The sequence below is a fragment of the Megalobrama amblycephala genome, linkage group LG6, assembly GCF_018812025.1.
Source record: "Megalobrama amblycephala isolate DHTTF-2021 linkage group LG6, ASM1881202v1, whole genome shotgun sequence".
NCBI classification, from domain to species: Eukaryota; Metazoa; Chordata; class Actinopteri; order Cypriniformes; family Xenocyprididae; genus Megalobrama; species Megalobrama amblycephala.
This window is the reverse complement of record NC_063049.1, coordinates 31,018,498-31,030,543: the sequence shown is the minus strand read 5'-3', so window position 1 is coordinate 31,030,543 and position 12,046 is coordinate 31,018,498. Positions and strand designations below refer to the sequence as shown.

The 12,046-nt window shown below is 36.0% G+C and overlaps 1 protein-coding gene across 4 annotated transcripts in view; it reads left to right on the top strand.

Moving 5' to 3' along the window:
* The window catches only part of mxe (myxovirus (influenza virus) resistance E), a 28,636-nt gene extending 16,807 nt beyond the window's left edge, over positions 1-11,829 (top strand). For 2 of the 4 annotated variants that reach the window (XM_048193902.1, XM_048193904.1), the window contains exons 2-19: positions 154-378; positions 499-636; positions 763-917; positions 1,170-1,308; positions 1,404-1,602; positions 1,931-2,009; positions 2,581-2,703; positions 2,793-2,934; positions 4,199-4,357; positions 4,531-4,817; positions 5,149-5,363; positions 7,026-7,188; positions 7,950-8,002; positions 8,491-8,604; positions 8,739-8,858; positions 9,026-9,118; positions 10,709-10,865; positions 11,231-11,829. In XM_048193902.1, the coding sequence (XP_048049859.1) occupies positions 154-378; positions 499-636; positions 763-917; positions 1,170-1,308; positions 1,404-1,602; positions 1,931-2,009; positions 2,581-2,703; positions 2,793-2,934; positions 4,199-4,357; positions 4,531-4,817; positions 5,149-5,363; positions 7,026-7,188; positions 7,950-8,002; positions 8,491-8,604; positions 8,739-8,858; positions 9,026-9,118; positions 10,709-10,865; positions 11,231-11,359 (2,690 nt within the window). In that variant the 3' untranslated portion in view covers positions 11,360-11,829. Of the gene's footprint in view, positions 1-153; positions 379-498; positions 637-762; positions 918-1,169; positions 1,309-1,403; positions 1,603-1,930; positions 2,010-2,580; positions 2,704-2,792; positions 2,935-4,198; positions 4,358-4,530; positions 4,818-5,148; positions 5,364-7,025; positions 7,190-7,757; positions 7,805-7,949; positions 8,003-8,490; positions 8,605-8,738; positions 8,859-9,025; positions 9,119-10,708; positions 10,866-11,230 lie in introns of those variants that run through there. The other 2 variants (XM_048193903.1, XM_048193905.1) reach the window with 2 other exon arrangements.
* Positions 11,830-12,046: the final 217 nt, after the last annotated feature.

The following is a 12,046-nucleotide window of genomic DNA, read 5'->3' as shown; positions in this document are numbered from 1 at the left end:
TCAAATAGGCCTAGGCTTTATTCGCATGACGACGACACCCTAGCAACGTGCTTTATCCATATTTACTCTATAAACAACTTTTGAATAAAGTATTATTGACCACATTAAAAACTCTGGCTGAGCTAGCTGTCATTATTATTATTATTATTTTAGACATGTCTCCACGCGTTTCTTCAAAGGGAGGAAATGCGATTAGTGGTCTGAACCAGCACTATGAAGAGAAGGTGCGCCCATGCATTGACCTAGTGGACTCTCTCAGGACATTAGGTGTTGAAAAGGACCTGAACCTGCCAGCTATTGCTGTCATAGGTGACCAGAGCTCAGGAAAGAGTTCTGTGTTGGAAGCCCTGTCTGGAGTGGCGCTGCCTAGGGGAACAGGTTATACAAAAACAATACATTATAAGTCTTCATTTTGTGTGACTGTATCTGTGAATATATTTACTGTATGGAAGTCTATACGAATAAGAAGTTGACCATATGACCGTACATTAAACACAGGTATTGTGACACGCTGTCCTCTGGTACTGAAACTGAAGAAAATTACAAAGGACATCAACTGGCATGGATTGCTGTCATATAAGGATCAATTAAAGCAACTGAAGGACCCAGCTGAAATCGAGAATGCTGTCTTAAATGGTCTGTATTATTACACATTTAAGTGTATTAATATACAGTTTATCGAGAACTTTAATTCCCTGTGAGTCTTTAGAATAGTTGAATTAACTGTTTCATCTGTAGGATGATTGTGGTATTGTTTTGCAGCTCAGACAGCATTGGCTGGGAAGGGAGAAGGGATCAGTCATGAGATGATCACTCTGGAGATCGATTCCAGTGATGTCCCTGACCTCACACTCATTGATCTGCCAGGCATTGCTAGAGTTGCCACTGGTAACCAGCCAAAAGACATCGAGAAACAAGTAAGACACTATTTGTATATATATGTTACAGCATTACAATATTTTACATAGCAGCTCCTTTACACACAGTTTCTCAGACCTTTAAACATAAATGCAGGTGGTTATTACAGTAATAGGAATTTCAAATAATATTACAGGTTGGACTGTGCCATTACATGTGTCACAAACCCAAAAAATTATATTGTTTTATTCAGGAATAAAGTCTATCCCTTCAACATTACTATTACTACTACATTACTTTTTCTGTAACAGATAAAAGATGTAATTGAAAAGTTCATTAAAAGACAAGAAACCATCAGCTTGGTTGTGGTCCCTGCAAACATTGACATCGCCACCACTGAGGCTCTGCAGATGGCATCCAAAGTCGATTCAACGGGACAAAGGACCCTGGGTGGGTATTGTCACATACATTGTTCCTGTTTTCTTGATTGGTGAAACAATAAAATAAAACGCTGATAAGAGTATAGACAAAATTCATATCTGCAGGTATTCTGACTAAACCAGACTTGGTGGACAAAGGCATGGAGGAGACGGTGGTCAGAACAGTCAATAATCAAGTGATACAACTGAAGAAGGGCTACATGATCGTAAAGTGCCGAGGCCAGCAAGACATCAATGAGAAGCTTGATCTGGTCAAAGCGCTGGAAAAAGAAAGACATTTTTTTGATGAACATGCTCATTTCAGGCAAGTCTGCTCTCTCAGAATTGAAGCTTGAGCCATTTCATGTCTGTGGAGGAAGAACAATGGTGATATATATATATATATATATATATATATATATATATATATATATATATATATATATATTAGGCAAGATGTTTGTGAAATATAATTAAATATATAATGTTCATGACATTCATGTCATGTTATATTTTAGTAATTTTTTTTTCTGTATGTGTTGTTGCTGTTGTTTCACAACAACAACACTGTTTATTTATATACATGTTTCACATAACTCATGCTGCTTTCCTCAACTTTCTTGTCATTATTGGAATTCATTCTTTCCCTTTAGGTGTCTTCTTGAGGAAGGAAAAGCTACAATACCCCTTCTTGCAGAAAGACTCACAAAAGAATTGGTTGAACACATTACTGTATGTATGCAGAGAAAGGCTGCTTGATTATGGCAAAAATCATAATCACGATTATTTTGATCAATAATGTAATCATAATTATTTATCATGATTAGGTTAGGACGATATGGATACAATAGTGATATAATGAAATTAGGTTGCTATGATATCAAAATTCTAGGTACCACTGAAATGTCACAATTTCTATACCAATCCCGATACCACAGCAGAAACTAGACTAGTACTAAACTAACGTAAGTTTAAAAAAAAATCATCAAATAATTATTGAAGACAAGTAGACAATAAAAACAAGCAAATTACAAACAATGAACAAATAAAATAGAAAAAAATTGCTTTAAGTTTTTCATGTAAGTCTGTGTAGCAGTATAGTATTCAGCTAATAAATCAAAACTAAAATTTTATTAATTACTCAGCCCTAACGAAGAGTTACGTAACATACAGTAGAGACATTGACACAGAACAGAGTAAATGTCTTAATGCATAGAAGACTAAAATGGGAATAGAATACAGAATTCTAGATTGCCTTTGGCATTCTAATGTCTCCATTTCCATGTAATTTCTTTACCTTTAGAAAACGCTGCCACAGTTGCAGAAACAACTTGAAATGAAATTAGAGAAGACGACTGAGGATCTTAGAGCACTAGGAGATGGAGTTCCTACTGATGAACACGAGAAAACCAATTTTCTGATAACGGTAAATATCTAATTGTACATGTTGCACCCCATATGTTTTTATGTGGCCTTTTTTTAATCTCATAACCTGATGAGACTTGCACTTTGCAGAAAATTCGCCGGTTCATTGATGCCCTTGAAGGAATAAAGAAGGCAGAAGAAGATCTAAGAAGCTCAGATATGAGGGTCTTCACCAAAGTCAGGAAGGAATTTAATAGATGGAAAACTGTCCTGGATGCCAAAACAATAAAGAGTGCGTTTATAAATATTTTGTTTATATAATATATTATAACAGCATAAATTTTTAAGGCAGCGGCTATTTGCACTAAGTGATGAATATCAATATATTCTATTTACACTAAGTGACAATAGCAGCATTTTCTTAGTGATATACTATTTATACTAGGGGAAAATAGCGATTTATTCTATTTACACCATGTAAAACTATCAGTTCTTTGCAATAAGTGTAAATGGTAATTAGATGCTATCTATACTTTATATTTGCTGATACTATATGCACCTCAGTATTTTTTTCTACTTTAACAGCATGCAATAATATCATAGTGTAAATGATTATAATTATTAAAAGTAGTAAATGGATGCTGCCTTATTGGCAGAATAAAAACCCTCCCCCTAACCCTAAAAACCCTCCCCCTTCCCCTAACCCTACCCAGTAAACACTTATAATATTAAACATTCGTTCACAATTTATTTCCACTTTTAGAACATTATTTTCATTTTTATCGAAAATAAATGCAAGCTCGGCAAAATGCCGATTCGAACCCACATCGATCGCATTAAAAGCCAGGTCTTACTAGCCTTACTCGCTGCTGCTGTGCCACTGAAGACATTGAAATCTGCATGTCATTTTTTAAAATTGAGTGGCCCAACCAGACATTGGTGGGCGGAGCTAGTGTAAATAACTTTGCCAACAAGGGCTGCTATTTGCAGTTAGTGCAAATAGACACCCCAATTTTTTTAATTATCAGTGACAGTAATGTAGCTTTGTGCAGTTTATATTGCTTTAATTTGTTCTCTTTATTTTGCACTTTCTCTAATAAAATAATGTATTATATCTTTAATTTACAGAAGGTTTAAATCTGGCACTCTACATGTATTTTATAGTGGGCTAGTGAATAGTCAATTTTTAATAAATCAGTAAATATTTGACCGTGACACAAATGAGAGGGAAGATTGAATTCTTAAATGGAGCTCTGTTCTAGAATCTTCTCATTACAGGAAAGCAGTTCACACAGTGAAGTCTTCTAAAGTGTCTTTACACTATCAAGCCACTGTAGCCTTTAAAGGACAGTCAGTGTGTCTTGTTTTCTCTCCACAATTAATGTGAATCAGCAAGCTTATGATATTGTTTTTTGAGTTCCCTCATAAATGCATTTAAGCGACTTCTGTGCAGCATCAAACATCTGTGTGGGCATGCAATATGTATGCTGTTTTAGTGTAACCCTCTGTGCTATAGGGGTTTGTACTCCATGATTTCCTTCATCTTTTCTCTCTAGCGGAGGAAACCCTCAGAGATGAGGTAGAAGAGTATGTTAGGACTCGTAGAGGAAGGGAGCTTCCTGGATTTGTGAACTACAGAACTTTCGAAAACATTGTCAAGAAACACATTGAGGAGCTGGAGGAACCTGCTTTAAAGCTGCTCAAAGACGTCACAGGTGAATGGCAGATGGTTTGCAGTGTCCTCATTCTGATCTTTGAGAAACAAGCTAAAAACAAATTCAAATGCATAAAATCAGTGACAAGTATCAGGTATGCATATATACTATGATGCGTCTTACTGTACCTCCTCTGATTGGCTGCTCTGTTTTCTTCTGTCCTTTATTTACAGACATTGTTCACTCCTGTGTGAACCACATTGTTAGCTCTCATTTCAAGGCCTTCTCTCACCTATTAAGGGCCTCCAAAGATCCAATTGAAGATTTTCTTGATGAGCAGTTTCAGAAAGCTGAGGAGAAAATACATTGTCAGTTTAATATGGAGAGGATTGTCTACTCCCAAGATCATCTCTACAGCAACAAGCTTGACACTGTAAAACAAAGCCTAACAGTTGGGCAAAGGCAGTTCGTCAGTGCAGATGTACGCGAGATGGCACAGCATCTCACTGCCTATTTTATGGTAATCATTTGAAACGTTTATGCATGTGTCCACATACCTAAAAAATTTAGGAATCTTTGTTCTTTAATGTCTGTGTGTAATCTTTTTGCCACTATTGCCACTTAGCAATTGGAAAAATTGTTTCCCAAAAACGTATGTTTGGTTTTCTTGTAGTTGTCTCTGTCTTCTATCTTGGGATAGCAGAAAGATTTTAACATCAAAAACACATCACCTTCTCCTGTCACATATGCAAGGAGAGGTTAAATTATTTGCAGCAGAGTCTTGAAATAAATATTGATTTTTCTTGCTATGATTTAGAATGAATTTTAGTGTACTTTGTATGTATTTGTAGATTACCTCTGACCGTCTGGCTAATCAAGTGCCACTGATAGTCCAGTACCACATACTGGACCAGTACATCTCTCAGCTTCAAAATGCAATGCTTGCCATGATTGGAAGAAACAATCCAGGAATGCTCCTCCAAGAAGATTCTGATGTTGCACGTAAAAGGAGAGAACTGAAAGAGCGACTGGAGCGTCTGAAGAGTGCTGGCAAAGTCCTGTCCAAGTTTGTGCATTCTGCATGATTGTTAAGTCTTTGTTGGTATTTTTGTTGCACCAATCCCAGATGTTTTGTTCAGAATTGCAATGGGGTGTCATTGTAGTTTGTCATTGAGGACCTGTCTTGTTTTACACTCACAAGAAATATATTTTCTATTGTATGTTATGTGTGCATCCAGTTTCCTAATTGTTAATTTAGTGATCACTAATTCAATATTAACATTAATATGAACCACATAAATCTAGTAATGATAGCTTCAAACTTTTACTCAAGATGTTATGATGATCTTTAATCGGAAATTGTTGACACCTTTAAAGAAACTGTTTTGGCAAAAGATTTAGATTGCACTTTTGGTATTTGTAATATTTTGTTATGTGAAATTTATCTCTAAGAATGCACTTTGTAACTTTAAAATAAAAAAATGGTGAAAGGTTATAGTCTTTAAAGTTAATTAAAACACACATATATATATGTATACGTGTGGATATATATATATATATATATATATATATATATATATATATATATATATATATATACAGTACAGTCCAAAAGTTTGGAACCAATAAGATTTTTAATGTTTTTAAAAGAAGTTTCGTCTGCTCACCAAGGCTACATTTATTTAATTAAAAATACAGTAAAAAAACAGTAATATTGTGAAATATTATTACAATTTAAAATAACTGTGTACTATTTAAATATATTTGACAAAGTAATTTATTCCTGTGATGCAAAGCTGAATTTTCAGCATCGTTACTCCAGTCTTCAGTGTCACATGATCCTTCAGAAATCATTCTAATATGCTGATCTGCTGCTCAAGAAACATTTATGATTATTTTCAATGTTGAAAACAGTTGTGTACTTTTTTTTTTCAGGATTCCCTGATGAATAGAAAGTTCAAAAGAACAGCATTTATCTGAAATACAAAGCTTCTGTAGCATTATACACTACCGTTCAAAAGTTTGGGGTCAGTAAGAATTTTTATTTTTAATTTTTTGGAAAAGAAATTAAAGAAATTAATACTTTTATTCAGCAAGGATGCATTAAATCAATCAAAAGTGGCAGTAAAGACATTTATAATGTTACAAAAGATTAGATTTCAGATAAACACTGTTCTTTTGAACTTTCTATTCATCAAATAATCCTGAAAAAAAATATTGTACACAAATATTTTGTACAATTGTACACATTAAATGTTTCTTGAGCAGCAGATCAGCATATTAGAATGATTTCTGAAGGATCATGTGACACTGAAGACTGGAGTAACGATGCTGAAAATTCAGCTTTGATCACAGGAATAAATTACTTTGTGAAATATATTCAAATAGAAAACAGTTATTTTAAATTGTAATAATATTTCACAATATTACTGTTTTTACTGTATTTTTAATTAAATAAATGTAGCCTTGGTGAGCAGACGAAACTTCTTTTAAAAACATTAAAAATCTTAGTGGTTCCAAACTTTTGGACTGTACTGTATATACACACACACACACACACACACACACACACACACACGTGTTAAGCATAAAGCATTTATTTTATATATAAAGTTTTATAGAATTATATTTAAACTCTGTTGCACATTTATAAGGCTTAGGTCGCCCATGTGGATTGGCACAGTAAACTCTAGGTGGCGGTATGTTTCTCTGTTTTTCCATCCGTCAGTAACTCCGAAGAAGGCAGTGGTTCTTCGGCGCACTCCTCCATGTCCTTCTCACTCCGCACCATGTTTGCTCTGCGCTCGCTGTTCCGTACTGCGCATTTCAGATATGCGGCCGCTGCTCAGTTTCATGCATCTTCAAACTGCAGTGGCACAAAAGTCGCTGTTGTAAGTAGTTATGCAGACCCAAACTGGTGTTGCACGTGACTGTTATTGGCGCTCTGTGTCAAATTACTTAACGTTACACGCTTTAGTGTCCCATTTTAGAGCAGCCTTGTGTGTATTGTGTGAAATTAATAGATTTAATGAACATTTTCTGCATTTCAGCGGGGGTTTAACTGTGCACTGAAAGTAGTTCCTTCACAGTTCTGGTAGAGACGCTTCATGTCACCCTGTGTTAGTCTGGGTATTTAAAACAATAGCAATCAGTGACAATTTTATAGAACATCATGTAACGTTAAGTTGCGAGGAAATTTACAGTCACTGTCGTTCATTATCTCAAAATAAATCCCGACGGGAGCAGAGGACGAACACTGCAACAATAGCACAGGAATATTAATAACGTTACTGAAGTTCTCATTTAACCTTCACTAGTCGATAAATGAGACGCACGATGGCGCTAGTTGCGTTTGTAATGTATGCAAGAAAAGACCCATCAGTTTTAAGTAATCCGAAAGCCTTTTGTTTTTGTTTACTGCTCTCTAGCTCCTGCAAAAAACACATGCCGACAAGAGTGTTGTTGTCTGGATGTGGTGTTTATGATAGTTAAAGGATAATATACATATGAATATATCTTGTAACTTATTTTATGTATTGTAGCACATAATTGTGCAATTACTGAGACTGTATGGAAATACACTATTATGAGCAGATCTACTACAGACAGTGTGTGTCCACAAGAGTTCTGAGTTCTAACTTTTATTCATTAGGTGTTGTCTGGATGTGGTGTTTATGATGGTACTGAAATTCATGAGGCATCAGCGTGAGTAACTTAATCATTTTTTATGTCTCTGTACTATTTTTCTTTCTAGAGTTATTAAGTAGGTTCACAAAATCTCTAGCTTGATAAGGGACAGACAACCAACAGGACAATTCTATTGTGGGTCTTTTTGTTGCATGGGTTTCATACTGAATTTGACTTTAGGACAGGGGTGTCCAAACTCGGCCCTGGAGGGCCACTGTCCTGCAGAGATTAGCTCCAACTTCACTCAACACACCTGCCTGGAAGTTTCTAGTATGTCTAGTAAGACCTTAATTAGCTGGTTCTGTTGTTTAATTGGGGTTGGAGCTAAACTCTGCAGGACAGTGGCCTTCCAGGAGCAGGATTAGACACTCCTGCTTTAGGATTTCTCTACTACTGTAAAATGTCACAATTAATATCCTATTTCAGAGATTTTTTCTCTCTCAGTGAATCCCAAATGTGTGTCTTGCATCAGAGCTATTGCTTGAACTCTTTTCTTGTGTGTGTAGAATCCTTGTGCATCTAAGTCGGGGAGGTGCAGAGGTTCAGATGTTTGCTCCCGATGTATCTCAGATGCATGTGATAGACCACGGCAAAGGTCAGCCAGCGGAGACTGAGTCAAGGTGAAGTGCCCTCTCTGATTATACTGTCAAAACAGTCCATTATGTACCTTAGCAAAACTGTACATTTTTGTGTTTTTGTTACTTTAGGAGTACGTGTTATGGAAAGTCATAAACTTGCTCAACTTTTTATATAGGAATGTCTTGTCAGAATCAGCGCGCATTGCAAGAGGCAACATCACTGACCTGGCAAAACTGAGTGCCAGTAATCATGACGCGGTCATCTTCCCTGGAGGTTTCGGTGCAGCTAAAAACCTGTGAGTGTTGTGACTTATGTGACTTGTGATAAACTGGACTTGTCTTTTAAAGAAAATGAAGATAAAACCAATACTAAACTTTTTGATAAACATTTTTTGCATTTAGATACATTTCTGTTGTAGTCCTTATTTCTCTGTATTATCTTCTGCATCTTTACCATCATCAGTTCAACATTTGCTGTTGATGGGAAGGACTGTAAGGTGAATAAGGACGTGGAGCGGGTTTTAAAGGACTTCCATAAAGCAGGAAAGCCAATTGGGTAAGTCGTTATAAATTACTACCTTATTTGACAACACAATAGTAAGCTATTTTCTCTGAATGTGCAAGACTTTTGATTCATTAGCCACTATAGATAAATAACTAGAAGAATAACAAAATGCTGTAAATGGTAAAACTGTTTGCGCTATAAGCCAGTGTGTTTATAATTACAAAAATGCATAACATCCTAACAAGCTGTTTTGTACAGCTAAAAATAACTGGAAGCGGATGACACCAAAGGCCAGAAACTTTAAATTTACATATAGCTGCCTCCGCTCTTACGTTAATAATAAGGTGGATAGACCACTGATTTTGGATCTTTTTGTGCTTTTATGTATTAAATTTATTGTTATGTAGAAATACCTTGTAATGTAGCTGTTGCAGTCATTCAAAGTAATATAAGTAAAATTACTATTTCTGAGGTCTAGACCATAAAAAGGCCTAAAGTTTGTGTTTAAATTGTTTACATTTTTTATTTAATACAGTGGCTGGCGAGGTTATTAAAGTTTAACAAAATAAGGAATGCATTTTAAGTCAGAAACTTCAAGCACTTCAAGTGCTCCAAGTAAAGCCCTGTCCCAAATGGCACACTCTAGCTGTGTCCCAATTCAGGGGCCGCGCACTTCGAAGTGCATGAAAGGGGTGGGGTTTTGGAGTGGAGGGTTGCCAGGTCTGCGCAACAAAACCATCCCAAAAGTAGCGAAATCACAGCGCAAGTGTAAAAGTATCCCAATCCCAGACATGGCAACAATGAGCCGAGCGTCGTTACATGGCTAGTGGCTGTGTGACAGACAGAGTTGACGTTTATGTGTGCATGTTAAAGTTTATGACTTTCTATTGGGTTTTGACATGCTTCACTGCCGGCGACGACGGGACACTGGACCAAAATATGTATGGTTAAACTATGTAATGTTAGTTTTATATCGTTAGCAATAGTTAACCTTGTTTTTTTTATGTTAAATTATGTTAAATTTATGTTAACTGTAAAAATATATACATTCATATTTATACATTTATTCTGTATTTAAGTCTGAATTTAAAGTACAGTACTTTATGATTTTATTCTTTATGATTGGGATACTTTTACACTGTGATTACGCTACTTTTGGGATGGTTTTGTTTCGCAGACCTGGCAACCCTCCACTCCAAAACCCCACCCCTTTCATGCACTTCGAAGTGCGCGGCCCCTGAATTGGGACACAGCTTCTTTGTGCACTTGTGGTCTTACAGTGACCCCTGCATGCACGTGTCTGTTCAGTCCACAAGACCGTCTTAGGGTGTCCCATTTTTCATTTTAGTTTTCAGAAGGGTGTTTGCGAGTGCGCCCTTTTCAGCCGGTACGTGCGCTTGTTGCTCACTTTTGCAGAGCCCGCACTGACACAAGCTCTGCAGCAGGCTTCTACCTGACAGTCAAAGCGGCGTTACGTCATGAAAGTGTGGTCTCGGAGGAAGACTGCAAGGGCTTAGGGTTCCATTTGGGACAGGGACTAAGAGTTATGAAGTGCTCTGAAATAAATATATGAAATTTGTCAATCAAATCAGACTTTATAGGCATTTATAAAGCACTGACTTCTTGTCTTCTGGTCACCAGGTTGTGCTGTATATCTCCAGTGCTGGCGGCGAGAGTTCTCCCTGGTGTGGATGTGACGGTGGGTCACGAGGAGGAGGAAGGTGGGAAGTGGCCATATGCCGGTACTACACAAGCCATCACTGCACTGGGAGCCAAACACACTGTTAAAGAAGTTACCATATCCTACCTGTACAGAGTTCTTCTCTTCTCTTCTCTTCTCTTCTCTTCTCTTCTCTTCTCTTCTCTTCTCTTCTCTTCTCTTCTCTTCTCTTCTCTTCTCTATTTTCAAAATTATGACATACTGTAATTGAGATGAAAAGTAAATGATGTAAAAAGTCTATCATGACACCAATGTCACCAATGATTTTTTTCATGAAATGAAATGAAAAGTCATAATCATGACATGCTAAGATAAAGTCATAATTATTAGACTAAAGTAAAACATTTTAATGTCATGATTTCGACTTTTATTATTTAATTTACTTCTCATTAATGTTATGAAAGCTTTGTTTTTCTGAATTAACCTTAACCTTACATTCTTACGAAGCGCATGTGGACCAGAAGAATAAGGTTGTGACCACACCTGCATTCATGTGTGAAACAAAGTTGCACTTGATTTTTGATGGGATTGGTGCTATGGTGAGAGACGTCCTAAAGCTCAGCGGGAAGTAAAAGTTCAGTATCTTCATTTTCAGTACGTTGTCACTCGTATAGGATCTGTATCAGACTGCATAAATGAAAAAAGTAGGCTATTTCTTGCTTTGATTTATAGTGATTTGCAAGACAAGACTGAAGGACTTGACAGACATTACTAATCAAACATTTATCTACCTGACAGTGTTAAATAGTATTTTGTTGAATATCCAGCAGAGGGCGCTCTCTGTTTTTGAAAAGTAAATGTGAACTAATTGTAGCTCTGATATTTTTTTTTTTCAATTTTGAAAACTTTTAAATTTAACTGCCATGTGAAGGAAAGCTCATCAGTTAAAAAACAAAATAAATGAAATTGAGATTTCAGAGTATCAATACAGTACACCAATTAAAGCTTGACATGTCATTGTGTTCTTTAAATATGTTAGACACAGTGTGTGTTGAAATATGAAGTTTGAAATGGAAAATAAAGTAAATAATTTTCTAAAAAACATAAAGTGTCAGTGGCTAGTCATTTATTAGTCAGTACTTTATTAGGCAGTAATGTCATTTAGTGTAGTACTAACTGAAAATCGAGTTATATTAAATTGAGAATGTCTTTTAAATTACACTTCAATTCTGAATTTGAATTGAGCTGGAAACAGGATGCTCAATTGCAATTTGAATGTACATCATTGTTCACAAGTTTAGGATCTTTTTTTTTTTTTT